General features: G+C 45.5%; 2 protein-coding genes across 2 annotated transcripts in view; one reads left to right on the top strand and one right to left on the bottom strand.

Moving 5' to 3' along the window:
- Positions 1 to 12,596, top strand: part of utp20 (UTP20 small subunit processome component) — a 198,488-nt gene extending 185,892 nt beyond the window's left edge. Inside the window, exons 58-62 of the mRNA XM_063057593.1 lie at positions 1,572 to 1,643; positions 4,903 to 5,157; positions 5,856 to 5,982; positions 7,694 to 7,839; positions 11,701 to 12,596. Coding sequence (XP_062913663.1) covers positions 1,572 to 1,643; positions 4,903 to 5,157; positions 5,856 to 5,982; positions 7,694 to 7,839; positions 11,701 to 11,856 — 756 coding nt within the window. The 3' untranslated portion in view covers positions 11,857 to 12,596. The remainder of the gene's footprint in view (positions 1 to 1,571; positions 1,644 to 4,902; positions 5,158 to 5,855; positions 5,983 to 7,693; positions 7,840 to 11,700) is intronic.
- Positions 12,597 to 14,921: 2,325 nt separating this feature from the next.
- LOC134352216 (thyrotropin subunit beta-like) lies at positions 14,922 to 18,845 on the bottom strand. The gene is made up of 2 exons (XM_063059510.1): positions 18,678 to 18,845; positions 14,922 to 15,505 (listed from the first exon to the last, which is right to left on the bottom strand). Exons 1-2 carry the CDS (start codon positions 18,843 to 18,845, stop codon positions 15,188 to 15,190), a joined length of 486 nt encoding a protein of 161 aa, XP_062915580.1. The 3' UTR covers positions 14,922 to 15,187.
- Positions 18,846 to 19,425: the final 580 nt, after the last annotated feature.

Raw genomic sequence — 19,425 nt, 5'->3', positions numbered from 1 at the left:
GGAAGGAAGTAACAAGCAGAGTGGACAAAGGAGAGGCAGTGGATGTCATTTACTTAAATTTTCAGAAGGCATTTGATAAGGTGCCACACATGAGGCTGTTTAACAGGGTAAAATCCTGTGGCGTTACAGGAAAGACACTGGCATGATAGCGGAAACACCAGGAATTCTGCAGATGCTGGAAATTCAAGCAACACACATCAAAGTTGCTGGTGAACGCAGAAGGCCAGGCAGCATCTCTAGGAAGAGGTACAGTGGACGTTTCGGGCCGAGACCATTTGTCAGGACTAACTGAAGGAAGAGCTAGTAAGAGATTTGAAAGTGGGAGGAGGAGGGGGAGATCCAAAATGATAGGAGAAGACAGAAGGGGGAGGGATGGAGCCAAGAGGTGGACAATTGATTGGCAAAAGGGATATGAGAGGATCAAACTTCCGCTAATGCCCCACCTCCCCCTCGTACCCCATCTGTTATTTATTTATATACACACATTCTTTCTCTCTCTCTCTCCTTTTTCTCCCTCTGTCCCTCTGACTATACCCCTTGCCCATCCTCTGGGTTCCCCCCCCCTTTCTTTCTTTCTTTCTCCCTGGGCCTCCTGTCCCTTGATCCTCTCGTATCCCCTTTGCCAATCACGTGTCCAGCTCTTGGCTCCATCCCTCCCCCTCCTGTCTTCTATCATTTTGGATCTCCCCCTCCCCCTCCAACTTTCAAATCCCTTATTCACTCTTCCTTCAGTTAGTCCTGACGAAGGGTCTCGGCCTGAAACGTCGACTGTACCTCTTCCTAGAGATGCTGCCTGGCCTGCTGCATTCACCAGCAACTTTGATGTGTGTTGCTTGAATAGCGGAATGGCTGACAAGCAGGAGGAGGGAGATGGAATAAAAGGGGCCTTTTCTGGTTGGCTGCCGGTGACTAGTGGTGTTCCTCAGGGGTCAGTATTGGGACCGCTACTTTTCATATTATTTGTCAGTGACTTAGATAATGGAATTGATGGCTTTGTGGCAAAGTTTACAGATGATACGAAGATAGGTGAAGGGGTAGGTAGTGCTGAGGAAGCAAAGCGATTGCAGGAAGAGGAATTTTTTTAGCCGGAGAGTAGTAAATCTGGAATTTTCTGCCACAGACTGCGGTGGAGGTCAAGTCCATGGGTATATTTAAGGCTGAAATTGATCATTTCCTGATCGGTCAGGGCATCAAAGGATATGGTGAGAAGGCAGGTGTATGGGGTTGAGTGGGATCCGGGATCAGCCTTGATGGAATGGCAGAGCAGACTCAGTGGGATGAAAGGCTTAATTCTGTTGCTATGTCTTATGGTCTCTGGCATCCAATTCCTAAATGGTCATTGAACCCATGAACACTACCTCACTTTCTTTTATATTATTTCAATTTCTGTTTTTGCATTATTTTAATTTATCTATTCAATATACATACTATAATACTTAATATAATTGATTTACCGTTTTTTCTACATTATCATGTATTGCGCTGTACTGCTGCCAGTAAGTTAACCAATTTCACGACATGTGACGGTGATATTAAACCTGATTCTGATTCCTCGTACGTATATGTTGCAGGTCAAGGATTTGGCTTTGGCCTTCTGTCACCAGCTGCAATCGAAGTTCCTCGATCAGGAGATGGGTGATCAGGTAGGATTCAAGTTTGTTTAATGTCTTTTCCAAAACACAGGTGTAAAGGGGTCAAAATAATTGTTACTCCAGATTTCATGCTGTACAAAAAAGAAACACAATAAGATAAAGAACAATAATTTAAAAAACACAATAAATATAAATACATAAGATAGCTTATATACATAGATTGACTGTATGTCCATAAAGTGATGCTAGGCACAGGAGTGTCTATATGTGAGGTGACTGACAGAAAATGATAGAAGTAGTGGTGATTGGGGATGTGGAGAGGAGGGTCAGTGGCTGGAGGTGTTGATTATTTTTACTGCTTGGGGAAGTAACTCTTCCTGAGTCTGGTGGTCCTGGTGTGAATGCTATGTAAGCTCCCCCCGATGAGAGTGGGACAAACAGTCCATGAGCAGGGTGGGTGGGATCTTTCATGATGTTACTGGCCCTTTTCCGGAACCTGTCTGTATCTACTGTGTGTACTGGATGGTGAGTAGGCTGGTGCCAGTGATGCATTGGGCAGTTTTGACTACCCGTGGTGGAGGGAGCTGAGTTGTTGATCTCACACAGAGCAGCAGCGGGGCTCGGCTGCCATCAGTCTGTACGTGGCCTCTGTGTGACCACCAGAGAAGATACTGACAAATGAGCCTATTGTATCAGCTCAGAGTCATCTTCAGACATTATTTGTCTTAAACTTTACTACCTAAAGTGTAGTCACCACTCCAGAGGGAAACAGGGTGAGAAATACTGTTGAGGATCTCTACCACCCATCCCACAATCTCCTTGACCCACTACCTTCGGGAAGGAGGTACAGGTACTTATTATTTTGTATTTTTATTATTATTACTTTGTTTTTTTTTCTTTTTTTGCATTTTTCACAGTTTGTTGTCTTTTGCACATTGGTTGATTGTTCATCTCTGTCATGTATGGTCATTCATTCTATTGTGTTTCTGCATTTACTCTGAATACCCGCAAGAAAATAAATCTCAGGCTTTTACAGTATATGGTGACATTTATGTAGTTTGATAATAAATTAACTTTGAACTTTGAAGAGCGTCAGGACTAGGTCTGCCAGACTGGGGAACAGCTTCTTCCCTCAGGCTGTGAGACTAATGAATACCCTGCCATCACCGAGGTCTCATCCCAAGGACAGCGAGCTGTTTGCTGTTTAACTGTGCTATGCACCACGTGCATTTTGAATTTTTTCATTTGGTTATATATATATATGTTTGTGTGTGTGTGTGTGTGTGTGAGTGTGTGTGTGTGTGTGTGAGAGAGTGTGTCTGTGTGTGTATGTGTGTGTGTGTGTGTGTGTGTGTGTGTCTGAGTGAGTGTGTGTGTGTGTGTCTGTGTGTGTGTGTCTGAGTGAGTGTGTGTCTGTGTGTGTGTAGTAAGATGACAATAAACTTGAACTTGAGTGGGCAAAGGAATGGAAAATGGAATTTAACTCAGGCATGTCAAAGTGGAATTTATTGTCACCTGCACAACAATGTTCTATACAGGTGCCATACAAAACTTGCAGCAACATCACAGGCCTGTAGTATTGTTATTGGTTAAGGGCGAAAAGTGAAATATTGAGGGGGAACTTCTCCACCCAGAGGGTGGTGAGAGTGTGGAACGAGCTGCCAGCAGGAGTGCTGGACGTGGGTTGAATTTCAACATTTGAGAGAAATTTGGATAAGTACATGGATGGGAGGAGTTTGGAGGGCTATGGCCCAGATGCAGGTTGATGGGACTAGGTAGGACTTTTACACAGAGAGTGGTGGCTACGTGGAACACCCTGCCAGAATGGTATATTCAGGATATTTAAGAGAATCTTAGGCACATGGGTAAAAGAAAAATGGAGGGCTATGGGGGGAGGGAAGGGAAGGGTTAGATTGATCTCGGAGTCGGATGGAGGGCTATGGGGGGAGGGAAGGGAAGGGTTAGATCGATCTCGGAGTCAGTTAAAGGATTGGCACAACATCGTGGTCCAATGGGCCTGTGCTGTGATGTAATGTCCCATGTTCTGTTGGTCCAGGCTTTAGTTTTGAAAAAGCCTCTGCATTGACGTTGATGTGCCTGGAGAGTGCTTCAGTCCACCTGAACACCAGCAGGATGACAGTGTTGGCAGTTTAGACATGTTGGTTTGTGTCGGATTAACTTGCTTGCAAATCACCATAAACGATTAAGTACTATTAGTTCGTGCTGGAGGTTGATGCTTTCTCGATTGGTCAGTGTGTCGGAGGTTATGGTGAGAAGGCAGGAGCCTGGAACACTACAGTGCAGGAATAGGTCCTTCAGCCCACAGTGTTGCACCAGATCAGTTTAATTAGTAATCAAACGGCCAACTAAACTAATCCCTTCTGCCTACACGGTGTCCATATCCTTCCATTCCCTCACATTCATCTCTTAAAGTATTAATGTATCGGCCTCTACCACCACCTCAGAAAGCACAGTCCATGTATCCACCACTCTCTGTGTAGAAAACTTGTCCCTCATATCTCCTTTGAAATTACCCCCTCTCAAGTTAAATGCAAGTCCTCTGGTATTAGACATTTCAACCCTGGGAAAAAGGTATGTCTGTCTATCTATGTCTCTTATAATCTTCGGGGTGGGGATATGTCTCTACAAATGGAGGTGTAGAGGCCTTCCCGCTGCCAGCCTGCAGGTCACCCTTGGACAAGGTGTAGCCCCTGCTTCTGCCTGCGATCAGGGTCATGTGAAGCCATGGGAGCAGGTGGTGGATGGTTGTATGAGCAGCTCATGCATATCACAAGTCCTGGTTATGTGACCACTAACCCCAGGCAGACAGTCTCTGAAGAGTATTGATAATGATTGGGGTCACTGGTCTTGTAAAGACACTGACCAGAAGAAGGTGATGGCAAACCACTTCTGTAGAAAAATTTGCCAAGAGCAATGATGGTCATGGGACCATGATCACCTATGTCATATGACATGGCATATAACGAGCTCTCAGCCTCTGCCGCTGCAGAGAAAACAACCCAAGTTTGTCCAATTTCTCATTATTGTACATGCCCTCTAATCCAGGCAGCATCCTGGTAAATATCTTCTGCATGCTCTCCAAAGCTTTGACATCCTTCCTGTAATGGGCGACCAGAGCTGTCTGCAGTTCTCCAGGTGCAGATGCAGGAGAATGGGTTTGAGACGGATACTAAATCAGTCATGATGGAATGGCAGAGCAGAATCGCTGGGCCGAATGACCTAATTGTGCTCCTACGTTGTAGGTCTTATGATCTTATTTCATGAAATCGGGTGTTCTTCTGTTAAACAGGTTGTAAAGAATTTGTTATTCATGACAAAACTCATCTACCTCTTGGGCCCAGTTGGCCAGGATGCTGCGGATGAGGAGAAGGAAAGTGAGAAAGAGCTTGGAGCAGAGGATAGTGAGGAACCGAGGGCTGAACGTGGAACTGTTGACAGTGTTGGCATGTCTGAAAACAAGAAGGCAGACCTGACGTGGCTGATACGGAAACTCTGCATCATCGCCAAGAGAGAAGCAGCCAACAGCCCGAAGCACCCTCTGAAGGTATGTTCCTTCACGAACACCAGCTTACCTTCTCAAAGGAACCTTGGTTAAACACACAAAACTGCAGCAGCACATCAGGACCATGTAGGTGCATGATAATGTCACTGCCAATCTGTGTAATATCCACTACTAGTAACCTTTCATCCCTTGTTTATCGGAAATCTATCCACTCCTCCCTTAGATACATTAACCATGTGGTCACGGGAAGAATGTGCTAACTCTCTACAGGCAGTGGAAATTGAATCCCTATTACTGGCTCTGTAAACCGCTATGCTAACGGCTACACTACCGTGCACTCATGTGTCAGCAGAATGCCCTCCCCTTGTTCCCATCAGCTCCCCCCAGATTTTACCCCTCATCTACACACCAAGGGAAATTTACAGTTGGCCAATTAATCTACCCACCCACACATCTTTGCTATGTGGGAGGTAAGAGGAGGACCTGGCAGAACACCACACGGTTTCAGAGATTCCACACAGGCAGCACCTGAGGTCACAATTGAACCTGGGTCTCTGGCTCTGAGAGGCAGAGACTGTACTCACTACACCATTGCATTGTCTGGCTCTGAGAGACAGAGACTGTACTCACTACACCATTGCATTGTCTGGCTCTGAGAGACAGAGACTGTACTCACTACGCCATCTCACTGCCTTTAAAGCATCTTTCTAATTGTCTTCTTTCCGATATTTTTTCTCCAGCGGACCTGCATTTTTAAGTTCCTTGGGGCGATCGCTGTGGATCTGGGAGTGGAACGAGTGAAGCCTTTCCTGTCGATGATTATCACACCACTTTACAGGGAATTAAACAGTACATACGCAGAACAAGGTAATCTTGTCGTTAATTATGAGTTGAATTTTGTTCTTGCTGTAATGACATCAGTTGCAAATGATGGATACCTCAAAAAGGCGACATCCATCCTTAAGGACATGTCCTCTTCTCATTGCTACCATCAGGGAGGGGTAGAGGAGTCTGAAGGTACTCAATGTTTATTTATTTATTTCATATTGTAATTTATAGATTTTTATTATGTATTCCAATGTACCGCTGCCACAAGACAACAAATTTCATGACATATACCAGTGATATTAAACTTGGTTCTAGTTCTGGCTCTGATTGCTCAGTGCTTTGCAGAGTTCCCTGCTGCCCTGTTTCTCAGTACGCGGAGAGGTGGAATCACCTTGGTGATACCTGCAAATCGGAAAATGCTCACTGAATCTTCACCTGCTCCGTCTGTGTGATGCCTCTGAAACCGTCTCATCTCTCCTCTCCCGCCGACTGCCTTACAATCTAATTCCTTTTTGAGAATTTATGATAACTAACTTACCCCTGCTGGGACATAGGCGCCAGAGTCCTCTGTCCTGGGCCAGTCTTTCGCTTCTGACTGAAGATCCTTCCTCTCCCAGGGAAGACATCTCTGGGTTTTTATGGAATGGGGTTGCTGGCCCCATGCCCAACCCTTGTCCTTCCACAGCCGTGCTTGGGACTGTCCATGGCAGAGTTAATGAAGGATAGGGATTAACTTTATTTGTCACATGTACATTGAAACATCGAGCAGACAGTGAAATGTGTCATTTACATCTGTTCAAATCAGCAAGGACTGTGCTGGGCAACCAACACGTGGCACTATGCTACAAAACCCAAAACCGCATGCTCATGCCCACAACTCACTAACATTATCTCATTCGTGGTTAAAACCAGAGCTCCCAGATTTGGACCCGATTGGCCAGAGTTCAACTACAGGGGCTCCACAGGTTACAGCTAACCTGATGTAAATGAAAGCTTGTATGTAAATTCTTCCAGACATTTTAAATGCATTTTTAAGATGGTGGTAATAATAATAAAGTTATCTATAGTGTTCGTTAATGCCTGGGGAGTGTATATATTCAATTAGTTCAGCGTAATATACTGAAACATAATATTGAAGATTGTTTAAGATTCAAGATTGTTTAATATTATTTCCTGTACACAAATGTGAAGGAGAATGAAATAATTGTTTCTTTGGATCGAATGCAGCACAAAAAAAACAGTAAGATAAAGACACAACAATAATAAAAAACACGTAACAATATAAATACGTAAGATAGCTTATATACATTGATTGTACGTCCATAAAGTGATGGGAATATCTGTACATAGAGTGACTGATGGGAAATAATAAAATTGTGGTGGAGCTAGTGAGTGGAGGTGTTGATCAGACTTACTGCTGCGGGAAAGTAACTGTTTTTGAGTCTGTTTTGGTGGTCCTTGTGTGAATGTTGTATTACACGGTATATGTTAACGGTCTGGAAGAGGGGACCGAGTGTAGTATATCTAAGTTTGCTGATTACTAAGTTGTGTTAGTTTTTTTTGTGCAACTGGATGTCCTTGCGCTGCCTGTGTGTGACTGTTGGTACCGTGGTTAGTGCCTTGTCCCGAGGGGAGCTCTGTTTCACTTGGCTGTATTCATGGGTGTTCACGTATGGTTGAATGACAATTAAATGTGCAGGTGTACAGGGATACCTGATAAACTGGGCACTGAGTGTATGTTTCCTTTCAGACCCGACACTGAGGAACCTCTCCCAGGAGATCATTGAGATGCTGAAGAGACTGGTTGGTCTGGAAACCTTCTCCATGAACTTTGCTACTGTGCAGAGACAGAGCAGTCAGAAACGAGCTCTGAGGAAACAGCAGAGAGCCGTGCAGGTGAGGCAATCCCCTCCCCCTTTACTGATTTGGATGATGCAATTGATGGCTTTGTTGCAAAGTTTGCAGGCGAAATGAAGATAGGTGAAGGGGCAGGTACAAGAAGGACTTAGACAGATTAAGAGAATGGGCAAAGAAATGGCAGATGGAATACAGTGTCAGGAAGTGTATGGGCATGCACTTTGGTAGAAGAAATGAAAGGGTTGAGTATTTTTTAAATGGAGAGAAAATACAAAAAACTGAGGCACAAAGAGATTTTAGGATTCCCAAAAGGCTAATTTGCAGGTTGAGTCTGTGGTGAGGAAGGCAAATGCAATGTTAGCGTTCACTTCAAGAGGACTAGAATATAAAAGCAAAGATGTAATGTTGAAACTTTATAAAGCACTGGTGAGGCCTCAGTTGGAGTAGTGTGAAAAGGTTTGGGCCCATTAACTTAGAAAAGATATGCTGCCACTGGAGAGGGTTCATGGGAAGTTCACAAAAATGATTCCAGGATTGAATAGCTTGTCATAGTCATTCTTTATTGATCCCGGGGGAAATTGGTTTTCGTTACAGTTGCACCATAAATAATTAAATAGTAATAAAACCATAAATAGTTAAATAGTTAATATGTAAATTATGCCAGGAAATAAGTCCAGGACCAGCCTATTGGCTCAGGGTGTCTGACCCTCCAAGGGAGGAGTTGTAAAGTTTGATGGCCACAGGCAGGAATGACTTCCTATGACGCTCAGTGCTGCATCTCGGTGGAATGAGTCTCTGGCTGAATGTACTCCTGTGCCCACCCAGTACATTATGTAGTGGATGGGAGACATTGTCCAAGATGGTATGCAACTTGGACAGCATCCTCTTTTCAGACACCGCCGTCAGAGAGTCCAGTTCCATCCCCACAACATCACTGGCCTTACGAATGAGTTTGTTGATTCTGTTGGTGTCTGCTACCCTCAGCCTGCTGCCCCAGCACACAACAGCAAACATAATCGCACTGGCCACCACAGACTTGTAGAACATCCTCAGCATTGTCCGGCAGATGTTAAAGGACCTCAGTCTCCTCAGGAAATAGAGGTGGCTCTGACCCTTCTGGTAGACAGCCTCAGTGTTCTTTGACCAGTGCAGTTTATTGTCAATTCGTACCCCCAGGTATTTGTAATCCTCCACCATGTCCACACTGATCCCCTGGATGGAAACAGGGGTCACTGGTACCTTAGCTCTCCTCAGGTCTACCACCAGCTCCTTAGTCTTTTTCACATTAAGCTACAGATAATTCTGCTCACACCATGTGACAAAGCTTCCTACCATAGCCCTGTACTCAGCTTCGTCTCCCTTGCTGATGCATCCAACTATGGCAGAGTCATCTGAAAACTTCTGAAGATGACAAGACTCTGTGCGGTAGTTGAAGAACGTTTGATGGCTCTGGGCCTATATTCACTGGAATTCAGAAGAATGAGGGGTAACGACATTGAATGGTGAAAGGCCTTGACAGAGTGTATGTGGAGAGGATTTTTTCCTAAGACCATAAAACCATAAGACAAATGAGCAGGTCGGCTATTCGGCCCATCAAGTCTGCTCCACCATTTTATCATAAGCTGATCCATTCTCCCATCTAGTCCCATTCCCCCGCCTTCTCACCATAACCTTTGATGCCCTGGCTACTCAGATACCTATCAATCTCTGGCTTAAATACACCCAATGACTTGGTCTGCACTGCCGCCGTGGCAACAAGTTCCATAGATTCACCACCCTCTGACTAAAAAAATTTCTTCACATCTCTGTTCTGAATGGGCGCCCTTCAATCCTATGGTGGGAGAGTCTAAGACCAGAGGACAGGGCCGCAGAATAGAGGGGCATCCTTTTAGAACAGAGTTGTGGAGAAATTTCTTTAGGCAGAAAGTGATGAACCTGTGTAATTCTTTGCCACAGGCAGCTGTGAAGGTCAAGTCTTTATGTATATTTAAGGCAGAGGTTGATAAATTCTTGACTGGTCAGGGCATGAAGGGATACCAGAAGAAGGCAGGAGTTTGGGGCTGGCAGTAAATTGGGGCAGCCATGATGAAATGATAGAGCAGACTCGATGGGCCGAATGGCCTCATTCTGCTCCAATGTCTTATGGTCTTATTGTCTTCACACTAAACCTCCATCTTCCATCTCCCCCCCCCCCCGCCCCACACACATACATACACACACACACACACACGGAGCAATTTACGGTGGCCAGTTAACCCCTCAGCTAGCTTTCAGCTTTCGGGTCCACATTTAGCACAACTTACCCATTGTTACAAACATATTTAAGTTCATTCCGTGTTCTTTCTGATTCAGCAGGATGAGGTATTTGCAAACAAAGGAGGAACTGCACGTGTTAAAGGCGACAGGAAATCACTTTTTTTAGAGTTGTATAAATCACGTGGTATAGAAAGAAATGATTAATGAGATCATAGTACAGAAAATAAAGTAATACCATCATCTGCTTAATGAGCTGATCTACAGAATGCAAATCCAACAAACTTCCACGCAGTCTCCACCCTCCATCTCCCTCCCTGCCTCCCTTTATCTCTCTCTCTCTCCTTTTCTCCATCTCCAACTCTTACCTCAAGTCTGACCCAGAGAAGATTCCCAATTTTCACAAAGAAATTGCCCCTTTGTATACTTTTCCTAACCCCTTACACTGGAACTTTCCCATGATCTCACGTTTCCGAGACAAATATAGATTCATCATGATCTAATCTTGAGGCTGTAGACTTGACAACTTTTACTTTCTCAAAACATTCCCACTTTTAGCTATTTTGCCTCACAAACTTCCATTTTATTTTGGCATAAACCAAGGGGGAGTCAAATTTAACTCTTTCCTTACACTTGTCCCTCTGGGTTTGGTTTCTGTTGTGGCCTTGGTAAGAGTAAAGATTGTTTAATGTCAGTTCTGTGTTTCCGGCCCTTTACACAGCTTGGTTAAGGGCAGCGATGAAGGTCCTCCACATCAGTAGTTGCCTCTTGGTTTTCATACTGTCGGTCGTGCTGCAAGCCCCAGGTGGATACTCAGGAATACCGTCGCACTGAGATGTAGAAGGATTCCTCATTGCCATTTTGTAACAGTTTTGTTTGACCAGTCAGGGTTGTTAGCCCTGAGCTGAATCTGCAGGTCCAGTGGACCACTCTTAGTCTGACCTCTACCCTTTGACCTCTTGGCATGGGTGACCCTACCAAGGGACAAAGCATCAAGCCCTGACTCCAGCCAACACAGCTCCCTGCGTCACTGAGGCACGTAAGCCTGCAAAGCAGGACAAGGTTGTGATGCCCCTGGAGGGCATGACCAGTGGGCAAGAGTAAAGGAGAACCAAATAATTGTTACTCCAGATCTGATGCAGCTCCAAAGACACAGTAAGATAAAGACACACTAATAATAAAGCACACAATAAATATAAATACATAAGAGAGTTTATATATATATTGATTGTATATCCAGAAAGTGACACTAGGCACAGAGTGTCTGTACGTGAAATGACTGACAGGAAATTGATAAAGTAGTGGTGGATGGGGGTGTGGTGGGTTAGTGGCTGGAGGTGTTGATCAGCCGTGCTGCTTTGGGACAGTAACTATTTTTGAGTCTGATGGTCCTGGCATAGATGCAATATAGCCGCCTCCCTGATGGGAGTGGGACCAACAGTCCATGAGCAGGGTGGGTGGGATCCTTCCTGATGTTACTGGCCCCTTTTCTGTCCCCTTTCTCTATATTTGCACTTCATGGAGGGTAACCTGGTGGTAGTGATGCGTTAGACAGTTTTGACGACCCGTTGTAGAGTCTGCCGCAGTGTAACCTGTGTATGTGTTAGAGTGATGTGTATTAACCCCTTTCTGTTTTGATTCGAGCAGACTGTTGCAAACCCGGATATCGCCGCGAGGAAGAAACTGAAAAGGCACAAAAACAAAATTCAGGCGAGAAAGAGAAAGATTGAACTCCTTCGACCCAATTTCAAGGCAAAGAAAGCCAGGAGTGGCAGCTTGAAGGACTTGGCGATGGTGGAGTAAAGCGGATGGAGGGAAACTGGGTTTTTGTAAATCATTTCCAGACCAAGACTTTGTGATAGAAACTGAAATGTGGTTTCTAATTTACTCTGTCACCTTCCATGGTGTATTTGTAACTGGGCTCCAGGAGTATTTAACAAGAGGTACAGTTTAATGTACAGTTTATCCAGTACAGTCTATCAATAAAGGTGTTTTACAGAAAAATCTAGTTGATACAGATGGATGGGCTATTTTTCCTGAGTTAAGGTGCAGTAATAGTAGCATAGAGAGTATTTGTTTACCGAATCGAAAAACAAAATATGGACTATTTATTCCCTTCCACAGATGCTGCCTAACCTGCTGAGTTCCTCCAGCATTTTGTGTGTGTTGCAAAGATCAGTCCACCTGGGAACCTGTACCAGTACAAGGCAGTGATCTGATCTCTGCATTGTGTCTGTTTTGGACCCAGTGTCCGATATCGCTCATAGATAAGATGCATGACATGAGCTTCTGTTATAGAAAATAGACCAGTACAGTACGGGAACAGGCCCTCTGGCCCACAAGGTTATGTAATCAAATGGCCAACTAATCTCTTCTGCCTACACAATGTCCATATCCTTGCATTTTCCTCACATTCACGTATCAATCTAAACAGCTGTTAAAAGTCCCTAATACATCTGCCTCTACCACCACCCCAAGCAGTGCATTCCAGGTACCCACCACTCTCCGTGTAAAAAAACACTTGCTCCTCAATCTCCTTTGGAATTTCCCCCCTGAATACATCACGGACAACAATGAGCCTTTTCCTGGGATGAGATGCCTCTTAATTCTTCATCAGAAAGATTCATTATCGAAGAATCACTTCTCTTGCAAAGTATTTAACCAATTAAGGAACGTTCACTATTGAAAATGAAGTCGCATCCTAATCACAGAAGTACCTCCATGTTGTTGGATCTCTAGTGTGTGATGTCCTTCACCTTGTTTCTCCTGAATGTTCACTACATTCATAGCACATTACCATTTCAGCACAGTTCAGGCCCTTTAGCCCAATCTTGTACCAACCTTTTAATCTACTCCAAGATCAATGTAACACTTCCTTCCTATGTCGCCCTCAATTTCCTTTCCATTATTCTTTCTTTCACATGCCTATCTACAAGTGTCTTTAATGTCCCTACCTCTATCTGTGTGTAAAGAAAAATCTTGCCTCTTGACATCCCTCCTGTACGTTCCTCCAATCAGCTTAAAATTACATCCCCTCATATTAGCCATTTCCAGCCTATGAAAAAGTGTCCAGCTGTTGACTCGATCTATGCCTCTTATCATCTTGTATCCCTCTATAAAGTCTCCTCTCATCTCATCTTGTTCCAAAGAGAAAAGCCCTGCTCCCTCAATCTGTCCTGATAGATATGCTCTCTGAGCCGGGCAGTTTCATGGTAAATCTCCTTTGAACCCTTTCTAAAGATTCCACATCCTTCCTATAATGACGCAACCAAACTGAACACAATACTCCAAGGGTGGTCTACAGAGCTGCAACATTACCTCGAGGCTCTTGGGCTCATTTTCCTGACTAATGAAGGCTAACACACCGTGTACTGTGAGGAAAGATTCAGCAAGCAAGAGCTATGTGGGGGGGAAGTGTTAGATTGATCTTGGAATAGGTTAAAAGGTCAGCACAACATTACTTCAGCCAGAGAGTGGTGAATCTGTGGAATTTGTTGCCACAGGCCGAGTCACTGGGTATATTTAAGGCAGCAGTTGATAAATTTTAGACTAGTCAGGGCATGAAGGGATGCAGGGAGAAGGCAGGAGATTGGGGCTGAGACGGAAATGAATCAGCCATGATGAAATGACGGAGCAGACTCGATGGGCCAAAGGACCTCATTCTACTCCTGTTTCTTATGGTCTAACATGGTGGACGATAGGCCTGTGCTGTGCAGTAGTGTTCAATGTTCTATGTATCTCACATCTGACAACTGAGAAGCAGCTACACTCCGTATGAAGACGGTGAATTTGACTCAGTGTCATCCTGTAAACAGTGCAAATGGCTAAATAATGTTGCATCTCCAGCTGAACATCGTGGGTCCTCCATAATAAAGAGTGGCTTTTAATCCAAATCTAAAACCAGCACCATTACTTTAGGGGCTAAATATTGCAAAGATTAATCAGCACATGATGACATTGGCTCTGATCAGGGTCCCACCGTAACGGTAACATTTGCTTTTTGAAAACGTTTATTGGAAGATTCTGAAAACCTTGCATGCGTAACCAGAACTTTGGAATTTTGAAATATCTCAGACAGCACTTGGGATTCAAGTCCAGGAGACAAAGGTTGCAACAGAGGATCATTAAAGGAAGATTGGGCAGGCAAACAATTCAGTCCTCATGGAACCTAACCGATCTTGCAGGGTGAATCTGGTGCTTAACAAATTAAATGCCAAAGATTAATTAAACATCTATAAAGTGTCTTTAAAGTTGGACTTGATTTAAATACAATAATTGTTCATCTCTTTAATTTTATGCACCAATGATTTGTACTTTTACAACACGCCAATAAATCTTTGCCAGTGTACCTCAATAGGGTATGGAGCGATGGGGAAAAGTAGACCTACACTGCCAGCTGCTGGCCACTGTCTGCAGCTGCAGCTTTACAACAATTACTGAGTCAGACTTGTGTTTGGAAGCACTTTTACACGAAGTGGTTGGCTGCTAAATTCTTGAGCTCTTTTTTTTTAAAAAGCTGCTGGGGTCGTGTATGCATTCAATCACCAGAGAATGACTGTGATGGATTTCTGTTGAACAAAGGATTACAGCGCAGGGAAGGGACAGAGTGTAAGCTTAACATTTAGGGACAGATGAGGACGTGCATCAAAGGGCTTTGTTGGACATTTTGGGCCCTTAAGCTTTCTAGGCAAAGCCCAGCAAGTACAATGGCTAGTGGACCCCCAGGTTAGAGGTCCTTGCAGGCAGGAGGCCCCTAGGTAAGCACGTCAGCAGAGTACAGGATCCCGGTGAATCCTGGGGTCGACCAGAAGTCCAGGTCTGATGGCTGAAGCCCTGCGTCTGCAAGTTTGTGAGCCTGCTGGGAAAGTTGGAGGCTTGATGTCCGTGAGCCCACTGGAGGCCTGGGGTTGGATGACTGTCCTTGTGGGTGGGAAAGGGGCTTGTTTCGCTGCTGTTGTTTGTGTGGTTTGCTGAACGTGGTGGGCATGCTGTGTTGGTGCTAGAATGTATGATGATGCTTGTGGGCTGCCCCCAGCACCCCCGTATGATACTTTGGTTGTGAGCGCGAATGATGTATTTCGTGTGATAAGTGAATCTGATTGTGAGGAAGAGGTATGTGAGGATCAATGAAGATCTAATAGAAGGGAGGAAGAACAGGAAGACTTTCCCGCTGCTGTGCATTATCCGAGAGGGAGAGGATGGGAGAGCGAGAGGAGGGGATGTTCCATTGAGGTTTGGTGCAGTAGAGGGGTGCTTCGATGCCACTGGTGCAGTCTGTGGTATCAGTCAGGCACTGGCTGCACACACAGCTCAGGACCACTGGAAACCTGAAAACGGGGTCGACGTTGGCTGGACATCCCGGCAGCCTGATGGAGATGTAGTCGATCTCCCGGTAGGTGCAGACTCTCTGCGTCAGGGCCATCTTTGGCAGAAGGGTTTTGATGTTGAGATCCTGGAACACAACACAACACAACACCATTCGATTAACAGCTGAAAACTGGTTTCTCATGTCCACACACGGCAAAGAAACTGCTCCCTGCGGACCAGGATTCTCATCTCAGCATGGTGTGGCGCAGTAGTGTAATAGTTAGCTCATTGTCATGCAGTGCCAGCAACTGGAGTTCAATTCCCACCACCGTCCGTGAGGAGTTTGTACCTTCTCCCTGTGGCCGTGTGGATTCCTCCCAGTTCCAGTTTCCTCCCCCAGTTCACAGATGTACAGGTTAGTAGGTAATTAGTCACATGAGTGCTATTGGGTGACGTGGGCTCTCACTGGGCTGGAACCATGCTGTATCTTGAAATTAAAGCAACAGACAAAATGCTGGAGAACTCAACAGGTCAGGGCGCATTTATGGAGGGAGATGGACAGTCAACAACCCTTGTCAAAACCCTTGAGCTAAAGGGGGTCCCAGGCTGAGGAACTGAGGTGTCCACCTGCAGAATCTCGTTTGTCCGTATACCTCCAAGCCTTTCCTGCTCAAGTGTTTTTTTAAGTGTAGTAATTGTGCCCAGCTCTGGCATGTCTTCTGCAGCGTGTTCCGGACGACTATCACATGGAATGTACAACAGCACAGAGCAGGAGATTGCCCTTACCACTTCCCCAGGACAGTACACTCCAGACTCCCACCACTCTGTAAAAAAAAACTTTCCCCTCACATCTCCTTTGAAATTACCCCCTCACATCTTAGATGCATGTCCTCTGGTACTAAACAGTTCAATCCTTGGGAAAAGATATTTAAAGTCCTTTTAAATCTTCCCCGCTCTCCTTAAAGCAGATCTTTACCAAAAGCATTTTGGATATTTCTAGAATTTAGTTCTCTTGTCTTGAAACTTTACACTAATGCATTTTCTCTCTAACAACAGGTTGTCAAGCTGAAACAATAACTGATGCTCTCTCATAGTCATAGAGTACTGCTGCACAGAAACAGGCCCATTCAGCCCATCTAGTCCATGCCAAACTTACCACCCATCAACCCGCACCTGGACCACAACCCTCCATGCTCCCATCCACATACCTACATACCTGCTCAATTATCTTAAGTGTTGAAATTGATCCCACACCCACCACTTCCACTGGCAGCTCGTTCCACACTCTCACCACCGAGTGAAGAAATTCCCCCTCAGGTTCCCCTTAAACATTTCACCTTTCACCCTTGACCCATGACCTCAACTTCTACCTTCGCCCAACCTCAGTGGAAAAATTGCCTGCTTGAATTTACCCTGTCAATACCCCTCATAATTTTGTATTCCTCTATCAAATCTCTCATTTTCCTGTGCTCCAATGAATAAAGTCCAAACCTGTTCAACCTTTCTCTCTAACTCCAGTCCTCCTATCTTGGCAACATGCTTGTAAATTTTCTCTGAACTCTTTCAATCTTGTTTCCCTACTATGTGTGATGAGGAACTACTGCATGCTTGTTCATGCAGGAACATGGCTCTTAGACAAGATCCATGCACCATCAGTCGACAGGCCATGACACTCAGGGACTTGAGCTACATTTGTGACTGTTATAATTATATGCGCCTTGTGCTGTGTATGACCGTCAATATTGTGTTATGCACCTTTGCCCCGAAGGAAGCATTGTTTTGTTCGGCTGTATTTGTGTGTATGACTGAAGACATTTAAACTTGAACTTGATGAGCTCTTAAAGTCACACTCAGAAACAGGCCCTTCCAACCAGATGCCTCCCTGAGCTTGTCTCCTTTGACTGTTTAGCCCATATTCCTCTAAACCCAGGGGTACACGGACCTCTCAGTTAATGGTAAAAAAGTTTGAGTACGCCTGCTGTAAGCCTTTCCGAACCATGTACCCATCCGTGACTTTTTCAGTATGGTAATTGTAATTTACCACTTTGATATTTAAGAGAAGTTTAGCTAGATACATGGATGGAAGAGGTATGGAGGACAATGGTCCCGGTGCAGGTCGATGGGAGTCAGCAGTTTCAATGGCTCGGCACAAACTAGGTGGGCCGAAGGGCCAGTTTCTGCACTGTACATTTCTATAACTATGACTTCATCTGGCAGCTCGTTCCACTCACCACCCTGTGTGAAAACTTGCCCCTCAGATCTCTCTGGCCATGAACCTCTACCCTTTGGTTGTAGACCTTGGGCTAAAGACTGTGACTGTCTACTGTACCTGCACCCCCACCCCTACTCTTCTGTACAGTCGTCCCCTCAGCCTCCCTCGCTGCACAGAAAACAGTCCCAGTCTGCCTAGTCCTGATACCATCTTGGTGAATCTTTTCTACAACCTCTCCAGCCTAATTTCCAAGACAGGGAAAGCTATGGATCATCTGCTGATAAAAGGGATTAGTGTACAGATAGAAATTACCAACTCAGAACAGTACAGGCCCTTCAGCCCACAACATTGTGCTGACCTGCATAAACCTACTCCATGCTCAATCTAATCCTTCCATAAAACCATAAATCATAGGAGCCGAATTAGGCTACAGCTACATTGTCTTCTCTGCCATTCCATCATGGCTAACTTATTATCGCTCTCAACCCCATTTTCCTGCCTTCTCTCTAACCTTTGACCCCCTGACTAATCAAGAACCCATCAACCTCCTCTTTAAATATACCCAATGACTTGGTCTCCACTGCCGTCTGTGGCAATGAATTTCACAGATTCCCCACCCTCCAGCTAAAGAAATTCCTCCCCATCTCTGTTCTAAATGGACGTCTTTCTATTCTGAGGCTGTGCTTTCTGGTCCCGGACTCACCCACTATAGGAAACATCGTCTCCGCGTCCACTCTGTTTAGGCCTTTCAATGTTCTACACGTTTAAATGACTTCCCGTGAATCTTCTGAAATCCCAGAGCTCCTCATACATTAACCCTATAATTCCTGAGATCCTCCAATATTTCCTCGCCTGCGCCAGCATATCCTTTCTCAGAAATGAGACCCAAAACTACTCCCAATACTTCACTTCTCTATAGCTCAAGAATCATAATTGTGGATGATTGGTTGTTGGTCAGAATGCGTCGAATGAGCCGAAGAGTCTGGTTCTCTCTTGTATGAGTCTATTTATTGCCACGTTAATTAAAGATGGGGCGGGGGTTTGGGTGTGTCAGAGACCGGGAGTCTTTCACCGTCCCACACCAGCGCATGGTCCCGCATCCTACCTGTGACATGCAGAACCCGGCGCAGATGGTGGTGTTGATGGCCACGCAGAAGTCGCACCCTTCCTTTTCCACGTACAGCACATGCCGCGTCAGGGAGCACTGGGCACCCACCTGGGCCAGACACGGGAGGAGGCACAGCAAACGTAGAGTGTGCGCGCTGTAACACATCGCTGCCGACACCAGCCCTCACGTCGCCGACTCGGGGGGCAGCCTGTTTGGAACAGGTGACCCGCTTAGTGCATAGTGGAAGCTCGACGGGCGCAGCGCGTAGGCTACATTCGGCGCTTTACCTGCGCGTCGCGAAGCCTCCGTTTGCTGCTGTGGAGTTCCACACTGCCCGAACTGAGTAATTACCAGCAAACTAAGGCAGGAGGCTTTGGACAACCCAGTGCCGAGCAAACACGGGCTCGCAATGTCTCCCCCTCCCAGACCATCGGCTGAAAAAACCTCCCCAGTTTCAAGCCGTCGGTCCAAAGACCACCCCACCCCCGGGAGATCTGCGTCTCCTTGCTCACAGAGGTTTCCAGCAGGAAGGCAGAAATCTGCATTCCCAGGATCCGACTCACTCACCGGGACACAGACGGAACGAAGTTTACAGGCGAGGTGGAGATGCGAGATGACCTAGCGGCTGGTGATGCAAGTGAGGTCAGCCGGCTCTGGTCCCGAGTCCATGCTCCTGACGGTTTATACCGGTCCATATCTAATCTCCGGATGTTCGCAGGTAAACGCCCCGCATACCGCTCTAATC

The sequence above is a fragment of the Mobula hypostoma genome, chromosome 9, assembly GCF_963921235.1.
Source record: "Mobula hypostoma chromosome 9, sMobHyp1.1, whole genome shotgun sequence".
Lineage (NCBI taxonomy): Eukaryota > Metazoa > Chordata > Chondrichthyes > Myliobatiformes > Myliobatidae > Mobula > Mobula hypostoma.
The sequence above is the reverse complement of the archived record's forward strand: the minus strand, read 5'-3'. Positions and strand labels throughout refer to the sequence as shown.

What these genes read in the sequence shown, in the direction of transcription:
- LOC134352216 (XM_063059510.1), bottom strand. Translation starts at nt 18,845, where the DNA reads ATGTGTTACAGCGCGCACACTCTACGTTTGCTGTGCCTCCTCCCGTGT. An exon ending in CCGGGTTCTGCATGTCACAG is followed by an intron (nt 15,506 to 18,677) that starts GTAGGATGCGGG and finishes GTTGTGTTCCAG; the next exon opens with GATCTCAACATCAAAACCCT.